We start from the raw sequence: 14994 nt of genomic DNA, 5'->3' as shown, positions 1-14994 counted from the left end.
TAGGATATTTTCACAATTAGCCTATTGTGCTACACTTGAGTGTTGAAGGATTTCAAATAATAATGATTTGGAGAACATCTATATTTAACCTTTTCAAGCACTCATCTACTTAATGGAACTGCGAAAAGGTTGAAAACGCATAGAACAACTAGTAAACATTAGTACCGGGTGTAATTTTATAATATTTCCCAAACCTTCTAAGGCCACACCTCAGCTGAACCTGTTCTCTGTTCATTGAGTTTAATCTTTTCTATTCCAGACGTTCTTGAAATTGTTGGAAAACGCATTGAAAATGCAAAGAAAAACAGGACAAACGCCCAGGAATGGTATTATATTGAAAAATGACGCCAGTAATAGGCGATTCAACTGTTTTTATTTGGGCTTTTGAAATGTTTTACAGCAAATTTAAGGAACGACTGAACTAGAAAGCTGTTGGTTTGTTTAGAGGGGTTCGATGATATTACCTAATTAATACAAAGATAAAGATAAAATTCAATTTTTTCTTTGCATTTCCAATGAATCTTTTAAGATTTTTGAATAGTTTTTGAAAAAAATTTAGTTATATTGAATTGCTATGTGTGACAAGGCGATCGAAGCGAGCATGAAAGTCCCTATTGATCGATATGGCGGCTAAAGCAAGTATCAATATTTCAAAGAAATAAACTGGTATCATTAGTGGCTGATGGCATCGGGGTCCATGGGGCGGAACCACCTCGCAAGACGGACGACTAATTTAGATAGAAATCTGTTCAATTATAGAGATTGAATTATTGCAATAATTAGAAAACAATTAAATTTATCGTTAATTGATATAATGCTATTGCATTGACCAGTAGGCCAAGTCAAGATTCAAGATTCGTTTATTGTCAGAACATTAAAAACAAATGCAAGACATCGTCAAAGCGGTGAAGGGTTACAAGGTCATAAGACATAATCTGAATGTTGAATTCAAATACTTCAAGAAGGCAATTAATAATTAATTTGATTTTTTGAACTTATTTTATTGATTGAAAAATGAAAATAAAATGGAAACTTACTACAGAATCGAGCAGTTTCTTGAAGACAGCCCAACATGATTCTAGGGTCTGATATTCCATTGATGACCTTCAAAGGGATTCCTTTATTCTCAATGAATGCCAAGCATGGTGTTCCTAGATTGCCATCTGGTTTATTAACGATTAAGGACAACATTCCAATTATATTACTTAGAATTAATCCACATCCAAAAATTATCCACATCTCAGTTGTGTGTTGCGTTCAGAAAACTCCGTATTGACCGGGATTCAATAATAATTATGAAATCAAATTGTATTGCAAATTTGTTAAATACAGATTCATACTTGGAACTAGAAAGAGAGCTTTTTAATAAATTATTATAGGCTAATTATTTGGCGTTACCAGCAAAACTTTAGTTTGAGTGATAGTGACTAGTAACAAAAACAGAAAGCGATAATGTTACTGCAAATTTAAAATTGACTATATTAAAGTAGATATAATTTCATAACAAAGCAATTGAATCAATCACAAAGTAAGGAAAAGCTAAATTTATACCGTACCAAATAATTATGATGGCAATAGTAGAAAATAAAAATCAAAATGTGTATAAATTAAGTGGAAAAAATTAAATACTGTTTGATTTATAAAAAAAAAAACATTTGTAGATTTAATTCATTCTATTATTTTCAAATACTTGATTCAGTGATATTAAACGAAATTAAATATGTTCAGGTAATAGGTTTGATCAATTTATTTATTATAAGGGGAATTGTTTACGCGTCTACGGCATAGTATCAGATGTAGACGATCACAAGGTGTACTATAGCATCGGTTCAAGTGGGTCATTCACGGTCAGATTCGTTTTCCAAATTGTTGGACTACTAGTAGGATCGTGTTTACCACTCACGCTCCAACTTGTATTCCAACATCAGTATTCAGACTCTGACTTCGCGGCTAATTGGATGTCAGACATTAATGTTGGACCTCTATTATGAGGTAACTCATCCGACTCGACTAAAATTCTAGTAACTTTTAAAATATGTCAAAAAAGAAACATCAGCTCTTGTCCACAAGAGTTGACATCTTCACGGTTGAGTTGGAAACTTTTCAGACCACTCTCGTACATTATACATATATTTTCTATAATATAAGAAGTTATATTATAAATAAGACGAAAACTAGTACTATAAAACATCACTAACACAAACTATTATAAATAAAACTGTACTAAGCTGATTCGTTTTAAAAACTATTGAGTAGCCCTGGAGAAATATACGAGTAATAGTACCCTGTTACATATATTTTTGTAAACAGGACATATTTCGGATATAATACCATTATCATACCATATTATATATCATTGATCATACCGTTATAAATCATTATTATTAGTAAGGTGAAATAAAAACGATATTGTCAGTTCCACATAATTTATTTGAGCCAAACTTAAGTTTCAATGCACTAAGACAACATCTTCAGTGGTCTAACGTTACGACCCAAATTTTAGGATAGAACCGTTAGGCTCAAATAAATTATGTGGAACTGACAATATAGTTTTTATTTGACCTTAATATGGAGCGATTCCACAATATCTCTGCTCATCGTTGGCAGGACTGCCTGTCGTGGATGATCATGATCTTTATGGCTCTGTGATTTTTCGGTTAATTATTCTGTTTTACACGTTAATTTGAGTTAGTTTTTGTGCTGTTGTGATCTATATGTTGTATTATCACTCTACCCACCTGGACATATGTGTGGTTCGTAAGTAAGGTCGATTCATTCGTTATACCATATCCGCATCTTCTAGCACTTGGTTCAACATGATTAAGTTATTTGTTGTTTTGCACTGCTGAACTTGATCTCACCAGCCGGTGGCTGTATTGTCGTCTGCTACTACACTGTTTTGCGCTCCAACTACAGTTCTGTGATTCCTTATCAGTTGCCTGCGGCAATACTATTTTTGAGATAAGCGTGCTTCATCAATCGTCTTTCTTCTCTTATCTGCTATCTTCTTCGGTATAAACCCACTGACCTACTTTTTCACATCTATTGTATTATTATTATCCAATTTTTCCTTCTCCAATCTATCTTTCTCTTCCTCAGTCCTTCTAAATTTCAGGAGCTTCCAAATTTTCCGACTGCTTTGACTGCTCTCTTAGCATTCTTTTTCCTGTCAATTTCCTTACCAATTAAAATAGTTTTTTTATACGATTCGCATTTGAACAGCATGTGTAAGAGAACAAAAAAGTACCCTTGTGGTAAATGTAACAAAAATGTAAATAAGTGCAATAAAGCTGTACTTTGCAGGGGAAACTGTTCGCAGTGGTTCCACTTAGTAAAATGCACTGGTCTCTCTAAGGATGATTACGAGTTAATAAAAAATGGTGAAATGATATGGTCTTGTGTCGAGTGTAGTGTACAGGCATCGGATAAGATTTACGATAAGACCTCAATCTCAGTTTCATCTAATGCTGATGGTGAACAAAATGAGGGGGATCTAAATGTAGAATTGAATAGCTTTCTCATAGAGGAAATTGAGAACCAGAAAGCTATCTTAGGAATGCTTAAAGAAGACTTAGAACAGGCTAGGAAGGAAATTGTAAATTTAAAAAAAATTATTTTGGAGAGAGATGAAGAAATAGTTGACCTCAAGCGTAATACTCCGGTTTTCCAGTTAGAACCTACTAACAGGAGAAATAAATTAAGAAATAGTCTGCCTAGCAATTTCAACGTCAAGCTACGTAACTTTTACCAGCCTCTTCAAGTAAATGAGGAGGATATAGATGCAAATATTGCTGCAATGGCTGAAGAGATTGCTACCACAAAACGCAAACGACCTCACAATAAAAAAAATGCACCAGAATTAGTAAAAAACAATCTCCCTAAAAATATGCTCAATGAAACAAAGAAGATACTGTTGGTATCTGATAGTCATGGAAGGAATTTAACGTGGCATTTGAATGGTAGGTTGAAACACTCCTATGAATGTATTGGTTTTGTAAGTCCTGGCGCTAGGACTGAACAGATTTTATGCCATGATAATATATGTGGTGAAATTGCAGATAATGATATTCTAATTATATTGTGCGGCGCTAACGATGTTGCAAGAAACGAGGCAGAAAAGGCACTAACGGGAATCGAGGAGACGATTAATCGATTTCAAAAAAATAAAATTGTCTTAGTGGATGTTCCAAACAGACACGACCTTGTTGAGTGGTCTTGTGTAAACGGGGAAGTAGCGCGGACGAACTGTTTACTCAAAGCTATTGGCGGGAGGTATGAGAATGTGATACTTGTAGAGGCAAGTCGGGCAGAAAGATTCCACCACACTCGACACGGCATGCACCTCAACCGTTGGGGCAAGGGCTGGCTGGCTGGAAGGATTTCTGCGGCTATTGAGGACGGTGACTATGCGATTGTTGACTCTCCTGTTTCTCTGGCCGATGACGGCTCACCTTCGCGGGGGGCTGCTTCTGAAGGCTGCGTGGCCTCTCCACCCCGGTCACCAATTGGGCGGCTCGGCGACATGCAGTCTCCCGAGGTCGAGTCCCAGTCTATCGCTGCATCTCCTGCGGCAAATTTGGGAAACGACTGCCGCTCGGTGGAAACTACTCAACCTTAGCTACAAGTGTCTCACAGGATGGATCCGGAAGAATATCAATTTTACATCAGAATGTTCAGCACTTGCCATCCCGTTTAGACTTGCTAAGAATTAATTTAGAGGAGCTAAAACCTGACATACTGGCAATATCTGAGCACAAGATGTCAGAAGCTGAAACTGCACTGTTAAATATACCCGACTATACTATAAGCTCGAATTTCTCTAGGAGTAATAATATGGGAGGCGGGGTCATGATTTTAGTTAGTAATAAAATCTATTCAAGTTGCAAGCCCGTTGAACTGCCGGCAATAAAGTCTATAACGATGGAAAAAGAATTTGAGTGTTGTGTAACCAAATTTTCTATTAATAGTTTCTCTTTTGTTATGGCCTGTTTGTACAGAACACCCCAACATTGTTACTTAGATTCTTTTTTAGAAAAACTTGAAATTCTATGCAGGAAATACAAAAATGTTGTACTAGCTGGTGACATAAATATTAATGTACTAGAAAAGAATAATGTTTACCTTAAGTTCAGAAATATTCTAAAAATGTATAATATGTCATTTAAGGTCGATTTTCCAACTAGAATAACTACAACCTCTGAAACAGCTATTGATAATTTTATTACAAATATTTGTGATGAGAACTTGAAAGTGTCAGGCATTATAACCCATATATCAGATCATGATGCTCAGCTATTTGAAATTCTTAATGTTAGTAACTTTCACAAAAAACCAATAAGAGGTCTTAGCAGGAGATTTGACGACTGTAATTCCAATATATTTTTCAAAGATTTAGAGAGTGTCAATTGGATGGACGTTTATCAATCTTCAGTAAGTGATAAGTATAATGCATTTATTTCAATTTTTTCATATTATTTCAACATTAATTTTCCAAAGCTATTTATGAATGAGAAGGAAACAAATAAGGATTCGAGCAGCGAGCAGCGAGGTCATTAGGAAAAAGAGAGACTTATTGGAGCTTGAAAGAATATTTAGAAATACAAAGAGTGATGATTTAAAAGATCAAATTAAAACTAGAAAGAGAGATTTGAGACAGGAAATAGCAATAAATAAACAAAAAGTCTTTGACAATAAAGTCGCCAATGCAAGAAATAAAAATAGAGTTATCTGGAAGATTGTTAACGATAATGTTGGTAAAAACAAAAATAAAAACTCAAATTTAAGTGTTATAGATAATGGAATTCATGTAACAAACCCTCTTACTATTAGTAATATATTAATGATTTCTTTGTTACAGCAGTAGATAAGTTTGTCATACCAAATATTCCTGATAGATGTGAACCTGTTGAAACCCCGATTTATCCAAACTGTCAATCCACACTGAGATTCAGATTCAAAACTATTTCAGAATATGAGTTAGTAAAAATAATAATGTCATTTGAAAATAAACTTTCTTCAGGGCCAGATGACATCCCAATTACAATAGTTAAAAAAGTCTTGCCGGCGATAATTAAACCCCTGACTCATATAATAAATTCCTCCTTGATATCGGGCCATTTTCCAAACATTTTAAAGGTAGCCAGGGTTTTTCCAATATTTAAGAAGGGTGATGTCAGAGAACCTGCTTGTTATAGGCCAGTATCTATTTTATCAGTATTTTCTTAAATTATTGAACGTGTGGTGTACATGCAGCTAATAGAATATTTAGAAACAAATAACATTTTGGACAAAGAACAGCATGGTTTTCGCTCTAAAAAGTCCACGATAACGGCTGGAGTCGATTTCATTAACTCTATCGTAAATGCAATCGACAAAGGGGAGAAAATTGTTGGCATATTCTTGGATATGACTCGTGCTTTTGACAGTGTGAGGCATAATGTTTTGATAGATACGTTGAAAACTCTAGGTGTAAATGGAATAGAACAGACATGGTTTGAATCGTACCTGAAGGATAGACAACAATTTGTTGAGATAGAGCATATTGAAGAGACGCATGCGCTTCAATATAAAATCAGATACCGCTCTGACCTGAGGAGTCTTAAATATGGTGTCCCTCAAGGCTCAATATTGGGTCCTTTATTGTTCCTGTGCTACATCAAAGGGTTGCCTAGGGTGGTCCAGGGGAAAGCTGCTGTTTGTCTCTATGCTGATGATGCAAACATCATCTTCTCGGGTGAATCCATTGAAGAGATTGAAGCAGCATCCGCTGTTGGCTTGTATTCCATTAATAAATTTCTAAATAATAGGAATCTTCTTTTAAACGCCAGCAAGTCTATTGTAGTTCCTTTTTCTACAAGGCAAAGAATTAATCATTGGTCCCCAAATGTTGAAATAAATGGCGAAACCTTAGAATTAGTGGATGGCACAAAATTCTTAGGCCTTGATATTGATAGCAGCTTATCATGGGATAAACATGTTTCTCAGGTTGTAAAAAATATATCCCCCGGCCTTTTTGCTTTGCGGCAATTGACAGATATCTGCAGTATACAGACAATGAAATCCCTGTACCACTCTTTAATACATTCTCATCTGGCATACGGACTTGCTATCTATGGAAGTACAACCAAGAGTAACCTTGATAAGATACTATTACAACAAAAAAGAGCTCTCAGAATAATAATGAAGTTAAAAAGATTAGACTCAGTAAAACTCGTTTTTCCACAGTTTGGAATCTTAACAATCTATGGGCAATATATTTTTGACGTAGTCATGTACTTTAAAAAATGCTCGTCAACAGGATCAAGAAACGAAACACATGGCTACAACACCAGATTTGGAAGGATCGAGGAGAGGCATAGAAAAAACACTTTTTATGGGGAGAAAATTTTTCAATATACTTCCTAGAGAGTTGAAAGAAATAGAGGAGGTTGAATACCTACAAAAAAAAATTAAAGGAATATTTGGTGGGACTATCTCTATACTCTTTGCAGGAGTATGTCAATCTGACTGTAAGATTTTAGAATCTTGTTTTTTTATCAGAATTTTTGACTTCTGTATGTGTAAAGGATGATTTTGTGACGATATTAATAATAATTTTTGTAATTTGACACTGTTCAGATGTATTTTGTGCATTTTGATGAATAAATAAATTTTCAATTCAATTCAATTCAATAGTGTAAATTTCATTATGATTATATTATATCATGCCATTATAATACCATGAATAGTACTCTTATAGGTACCTATATTTTTGGAGACACGACATGTATCGGATAAGATATGTATTGAATGTGTCCATTCATTATATCACATTCCAATAAATACCATAGGAGTTTATGATTAAATCATTTCCATTCAGAAATCGTACTTTGAATCGAAATCTAAATCACAATTTATTATGCTCAGTGAAAATCGAAGTCGATAATTGTCAGGTTTGCCAAGGATACAGAGTTCTATGAAGTCTGAATAATGAGGAGAGTTCTGTGGCAGTTTTGTAGAAATCAAATTTGGAAATTTCTTCATATTCAGCTCTGAAACTGCATTTTTAATTATACTGATCTTCTTTTCATCACCGCCTGTAAATAAAAAAGTAATAGAAATTATAATTTATTTTGTAAAAATTTTGATAAGTAAGTTACAAATCAACATGATAAACATTATTATGAAAAATCACATACACATATTGTACATCAAAGAAATGTATAAAAAATAAAATTCAATACCTATATTCATCAAGTGTAATGTAAATATAAAATATTGAATCATAAACCGGTATCAAACAGCACATCCTATAGGTACTATAGGTAGGTATTGACATTTTTGGATTCCTTCTGAACCAATTCAAGAAACTTCAACTGAGTTGTGGTCGATGTTGTAGAAACGTTCCATGATGAAATAAAAACACATAGATGTTGTCAGTTTTCTACACTTTAATTTGGTACACGACCATGGTTTCGTGACCACACAGGTCACATTTTCAAGCTGACTTTATTTCAGCTTGAAAATGTGACCTGTGTGGTCACGAAACCATGGTCGTGTACCAAATTAAAGTGTAGAAAACTGACAACATCTATGTGTTTTTATTTCACCAATTCAAGAAATAAATTTCTTCGATTTAAATAAACTCAAGACAAAATTACTGTGAATAGCCTAATAAACGTTTCATCATGGAATTTAATAAGGAAAGTGGAAGATGTACGATCTAGTTGATCTAAATAGGAGATTCTCTACTTTCTTGAGCAGGGATTCTGGCAGCATCAAATCAACAAAATATTTCAAAGTTTATAAATATATTGACAACAATGAAATTTATTGACTAAAAATCATTCCAATTAGGCCTACTATAGATGGTTAATTGAAGAGACTAAGTTTGAAATTGCTGCGGCTCGAAATTAAGTAAAAAACCATCTATACGATATCTGAATTTTTAGCGTTGCGAATTTTGTTTGGTCGCATTATACAGTGTATGCGTTCTTTTCTATTATTTTTCATTGCGGATGATACCCACAAGAGCTTTTTGCTTGTGTGTGGGTAATGGAAAGTGTGAGGGTGATGAGATGAGAAGATTAAACGTCCATGCCAACCGGTGATATTCGAGCCTGCGACCACGTAGTGGTAGCAGACTGAAGGGTGCAACACCTTAAGGCGAAACCATATAAATATAAGGGGTATTTTCAGGCGGTTCCAGAGTCGGCAGGGCAGGAAGCTCTCCGATTGGCTAATTGGGTTGGCACCTGAAACTGCTTTTCAGGTGCAAATCCTTAGCGACAACTCAATAAGTCCAAGTTATAACTTCAGTGGAGGAAGATAGAATAGCGTTGTTGATTCACAGCTTTGACTTACACACGGTCTTCTATAAAGGATAGCTGATACCTGTATCACAGAATGCATATTAGTCCAGTGAAATGGTCGTTTTTCATGGCAGCGAAAAGAGGTGAAAATTCTCTACAACCGTGACTACTTTTTGGATTTTTCATCTGAAGTATTTCACAAGATACGCAACTTTAGATATGCGAGACTGTGGAAGTGATTAACGTATCAAAAAATTTTCGCATATTCAAAGTTACGTATCTTGTGGAACACTTCAGATAAAAAATCCAAAAAGTAGTCACGGTTGTAGAGAATTTTCTCCTCTTTTCGCTCCCATGAATTGTTTTTCTGATTTCAATACCGTTCAAAAGTTACAGCTAATTGAAAAAATTATTATTTTCATTTTCTCATTTTTTCTGCAATTTTACTGTTATTCAATAGTCTCTAAAACGAGTAAGATACTTGATAGAAACTTGCGATTGGTCTCAAATGAAAGAGAATTACATGCTCTATAAACTAGGTTGCCTTAAATCCATCTTGCATGACTGTTTTTTAACGAAAAACTGTCGAGACTGTGAAAATGAGGAAAATATCGCAATTTTCTCGATTTTTTGAATCAAACGTATCTTAACTCACGATTATATTTTTACAGAATTTTACGAAATTACGGAGATTCTGTTATTCAAATCAAGACCAAGTACTATTTTTCATCATTTCGGGTTACCGAGATACACAGTTTTGAATATATAAATTGGCCATTTTTCTGTGTATTTAAATATGATCTAAAATACACTAAAGAGGAATTTTTCATTTTTTCATCAAATTTCAGTTATGATACATGATTTAGAACCGTCTTACGAGCTGAGAAGAATGAGTTGTAGTACGAGGAGATTTGATCATTTTTTCAAATTTCAAAAGTTATAAGAGTTTAAAGTTTTGATCCTTGACGTATCTATAAAGTGGACCTCACTATAGTCCAGTCAAATGGTCGTTTTTCAGGAAACAGCACCGAAAGAATTTTTCTCGACGGTTGTAAATGTATTTTGGGGCGCTGAATTCGAATCTGAAATTTACTGACACTTTCTGACCTTTTGGCGAGCTGCTTACCATCAGCTGATTAGCGAGCGTAAAGAAACTCTTCTGCGCATGCGAGAATGATTACCGAGCGTAAAGAAAATCTACTGCTCATGTGCGGCTGGTTGGCGAGCGAAAAAGTAGATTCTCCTCAGAAATAAGCTGTTTTACGAGGAGAATTGAGTATGTAAATTCTTTTTTTACGCGCAGTTGTAGAAAAAGAATTTTTGTAACTAACTATTGTATGAAATATTGTAATTTATCTAATATTTTGTGTAATTGATGTTGTAGTTTTAGTTTTTTTTGGAAATAAACATTTATTTATTTTATTTATTATTTATTTTATCCTTATTTCCCCCCCCCCCAACACTAGGAAATACTGAGATTAGATGTTTCAAACGGGTGATAATCATAGAAAATAGCCCTCGTGAGATTATTTCAGCCGAAATATGTATTTTTTGTTAGGAAGGCCTTGAAACGGTATTAGCCTATAATGAAAAATTTGTATTTTGGCTGTAGGACATGATTTTCTATTTTTGGGTGTAATCTCCCTCCCCACTCTACTAAATTCGAACATTTCTAAGGAATCCTGTTTATAATGAATTGTTCTTTCACGTGACGTGTGGTTTTTTATCTATACTAGATAAATATCCAAGTTGTATAGGGTAGAAGTGGAAGGTTTGCATAATTTTGAAAACCCCTTTTTTAAAATTCGTAGCTCCGGAACCAAAAATAGTAGAATCCTGCGCGACCACTGAATTTATTGGAAACTTTATTCTCTTTTATTTTGCTGGGAATGATTTTTCTTGAGAAACTCAAGGTTTACGAGATTAAATGGGAAAATTGAAAAGTCTTAAATTTTGGGGGATTTGGGAGTGAAGCCGCCCTCTGGCGTGTCAGTAAATTTCAGATTCGAATTCAGCGCCCCAAAATACATTTACAACCGTCGAGAAAAATTCTTTCGGTGCTGTTTCCTGAAAAACGACCATTTGACTGGACTATAGTGAGGTCCACTTTATAATGGCAGTGAAAAAGGATACGAGAACGGCATTGCTGATTCTCTGCCTTGCCAGATTATATTTCTACATTGTTGAATAACGATCTGGTAGCGTTGTGGAGCTAGAAAAGGATAGCGCTATCAGCTATATCGAATGATAGACAAGGATAGCAAGACCAATGTTAATCAAATACTGAAATTATAGCGTGGACCGCACTTTATATTATGTATTATGTGCCTGTATATCTCATGTTGTAATATTAACTGTTCATTCGTGTTCAAAATAATCAAATATATTATTTTATTCCTTAAGAAATAAAGATAAAATAATTTGCTAATTATATTTCAAAATTATTTCTATATCATTAAATAATCAGGTTTTTTCGCTAAAGTCACTATTCAACAAAACTTGGACTGGAACTTGACTTGATTAGATCTCAAAATTGTAATTCAATAGGATCAATATTGTTGAATCATACAGATGAACTACTCAACACCTACAATCGACTAGGCTATGCAAAAAATGTCCTTTATTCTTGCCACACAAATAGATTATAAATTAATATTAATTACCTTCAACAATTACCATAACAATTTTGTCATCTCTCTTGCTGACTTCCAACGCATCATTCAAATTCGCTTCAAAATTTGGCATCTCAGTAATTAGGCTATTGGAACTTTTTCGTTTAAAATCCAAGAAAAGAATCAGCTCACACTGTATATTATTATCACCAGTGACAGTGACCACAGGATTTTTCTAATAAAATATTCAGTTCCCTTTTCCTGAACTTTATAACCTCAAAACAAAAACGTAGGTAGATCGAATTGGGGCGGTACAAGTTATTCGCTCCGCCATTTGTTCGACTTACAATCTGTTCGCTTGACAATCTGTGCGCACTAGTGAACAAAGGTCACGTGATGGCATTTTGTGCGCACGATACTTTGAGTAACGTCATCGACTGTAGCGCTACCTACTGCTTTAATATTACTCTTTTTACTTGCCTCTCTAATAATTCTATTTATTTCAATCCAACCATTATTATTATAGCAAGATGGCGCGAAATACAAATCACAATGGTGGTTATTTGGAAATTATGAATTAATTTGTTTATGACAAAAACTTTGTAAGATACCTTCCTCCAAAGGGGGTCCGAGAAGCTTTCCTCAGAAAATTACGTATTTTACTTGACAAGAAATACCGGTAATACCCCAAATATAGTTTTGTTGTGTCCAGTTAGTAGGCTACTTGTTCAAATTTGCCCTTGAAAAAGCTCATTTCATTTTAATAGTATAATTTTGATAATTATTTAAAGTTTTTTTTAAATACAGTATGCTACTTTGTTCTATTGTTCAAATTTGTCCTTGAAATAGCTCATGTCATTTTAGTAGTATAATTTCCATGATTATTTAAGTTTTTAAAAAATACACAGACTTGAACCATTCAAAACCTCCTTCACAAACTAACTCGCGTAGGCCTATATACTGTGTAAGGTTTCAGGATGAAGAAGGGACAGTGGAAAAATTCTACAACTTTTTTCTTTGTCAATTTAACAAATTTCTAAATTTTCAAATCAATCTGTCAAAATTCTGGAAAATCATTAACGTACCGTATTTTTGAAACGCATACCGTGTATCCCATGATTTAACATACACAGTCATTCTTGTTATTTTCGATATTGTAGCCTAAATAATACATTAATATATTCAAGGTTCCCTCTAAAACGTTTACGGTATATATTTTATTAGTTATAATAACCTTCCAAAACTCTAAACAGACATTTAATACTGTACTAATTATACGGTAACGTTTTCTGTGCGAGCTACAGAGAATAATCTATTAAATTTATATAGTTTTCTTAGCTTCATAATGATATGTATCTACGCGCTGTGATGACAGGTATCAAAAAATAACAGTACATTTCTCTCTTTTTCTTTATAATGACGTTCCAGGCGTGGAAAATGGATTTAGCCCACAGCCCTCAACTAGATGTCATTTCTGAAGTTTTACGGAAATATTCCATGGCGCTGTTTCAACGTAGTTAATGTCCACTGCAGAGATGCATTATTTTTACAAATTGAAGGGTAAAATTTTGTCTCCGAAAAATGTATAGGGTATTTCAAGTTTTTGTCCACGGAATGCCTTTTCTAGTAGCCTACCTACATTTGCGCCTGGACTATGTAGGCTACTAAATTTGAACGTTTTCTATCAATCTGTTAGGTACTGAAAAAGCAACAAAACGAAGATTATGGGCGTATGTTTTTGCGTTATTTTTAAGCCATTTTATTTTCAATACAACATTTCAACATCTCAGATGAACCTGTTCACCAAGCTTGAAAATTTCTTGTGAATTAGTTTTTGAAAGAGATGAGAAAACGCAGAAAAAATGCTAGGGAACGCTTAGAAAACGCAGTAAAATCTTGGGCGTAATTCTCAAATTTTCTCAAGACAAAATTTCTAGACCCTTGCTGAGTTTTTGCAATATATAGTTCTTGAGAATGCCTAGAAAACGCAGGAAAAACGCTCAGAAACCGCCGATCTTGGGCGGAACTTAATCTCAAAATCCTTACAGTACAGCATTCATTTGTAAACCTCTGCTGAGCCTGTGTACCAATTTTGAACATTTTCTCTCGATTAGTTCTGAGAATAAGCAAATTTTTGGTTTATTTTTGATTTTTTAAAATCCATTCTTAGTACGCCTTCAGGAGGCCAACTGAACAAACTCGCCAAATTTTAACTTACCCAGTAGATTTTCAGTTCTCTTGATTATGAATGAGTGAGTGAATAAATCAGTGGCATTACGCTTTTCACTACCACTCTAAGTAATGGACAAACGTTTTTATTACTGATCTAGAGGTAAGAATAATGCTCAGAGATATTTGATATATTTTACATTGCTAGCTCTGATAGATCATAGATTCCAGATGACAGAGTGTGAGAGAGAGAGTAATTCAATATCTTTATTTTTCAATTAGAATGTAATAATTATGTGTTGAGCACACCAGTGAGAGTTGTCTACTGGGGACGGGGCGATCATTTCAATCAACCATGGTTGAAACGTTTTCACGCTCCCGTTGCTCACACTGTTGTGCCCAGGGGTTTATATACTAAATTAATTACTATCATAATTTAATCACCATATTTATTTAAAATTCCGACTGTTATTTCAAATCGTAGTGTCACTTCCCATTTATTGATTCATCGCAGTGATAATAATATACTCTCAGATAAGTTTATCAATATTAATGATATAAAATGACTTGTAGTTTTAAAACATCCAGTCTTGATGTAAATTTACTTTTCATGGCAGCTAGAGAAGAAAATCCAGTTTCACACGAATAAGTTGTCGCAAATGAAGTCAATATTTTCAATGCCTTTTCACTCAAAAATGGGTGTTCCTTGTGCACACCAATCCAGAAGGATGTGAGAGAATATTCTCCAAACTTCATTTTAAGCGCATAGTCACCTTGCAGATCAACGAGGTTTTCTTTTTCTATAATGTTGGGGGAGCACTCATTGATTGAGAATTTGAATGGGATTTGAATCCATGCCAAACCATTCAAGTTCTCATTAAAATATTTTCAAGTAGAATTTTAAAAGTAGAAAGATTACTTAT

General features: G+C 34.2%; 1 protein-coding gene and 1 long non-coding RNA gene across 3 annotated transcripts in view; both read right to left on the bottom strand.

The window, feature by feature from the left end:
* Window positions 1-12254, bottom strand: part of LOC111051747 (UBX domain-containing protein 4) — a 35992-nt gene extending 23738 nt beyond the window's left edge. The window contains exons 1-3 of one of the 2 annotated variants that reach the window (XR_002606128.2): window positions 11954-12226; window positions 7947-8075; window positions 1038-1163 (exon numbers count right to left, since the gene is read on the bottom strand). Coding sequence is in view for 1 of the 2 variants with exons in the window: in XM_022338302.2 (XP_022193994.2) it covers window positions 1038-1163; window positions 7947-8075; window positions 11954-12035 (337 nt within the window). In the remaining variant the exon portion in view is untranslated. Of the gene's footprint in view, window positions 1-1037; window positions 1164-7946; window positions 8076-11953 lie in introns of both variants that reach the window. The other variant, XM_022338302.2, reaches the window with a different exon arrangement.
* Window positions 7015-7940, bottom strand: LOC120354486. Its single transcript, XR_005573067.1, has 2 exons — window positions 7135-7940; window positions 7015-7072 (listed from the first exon to the last, which is right to left on the bottom strand). It is a non-coding gene; the product is annotated as an uncharacterized LOC120354486 (long non-coding RNA).
* Window positions 12255-14994: the final 2740 nt, after the last annotated feature.

Source organism: Nilaparvata lugens, chromosome X (assembly GCF_014356525.2).
Source record: "Nilaparvata lugens isolate BPH chromosome X, ASM1435652v1, whole genome shotgun sequence".
Classification (NCBI taxonomy): domain Eukaryota; kingdom Metazoa; phylum Arthropoda; class Insecta; order Hemiptera; family Delphacidae; genus Nilaparvata; species Nilaparvata lugens.
This window is presented reverse-complemented; position numbering and strand designations above follow the sequence as displayed.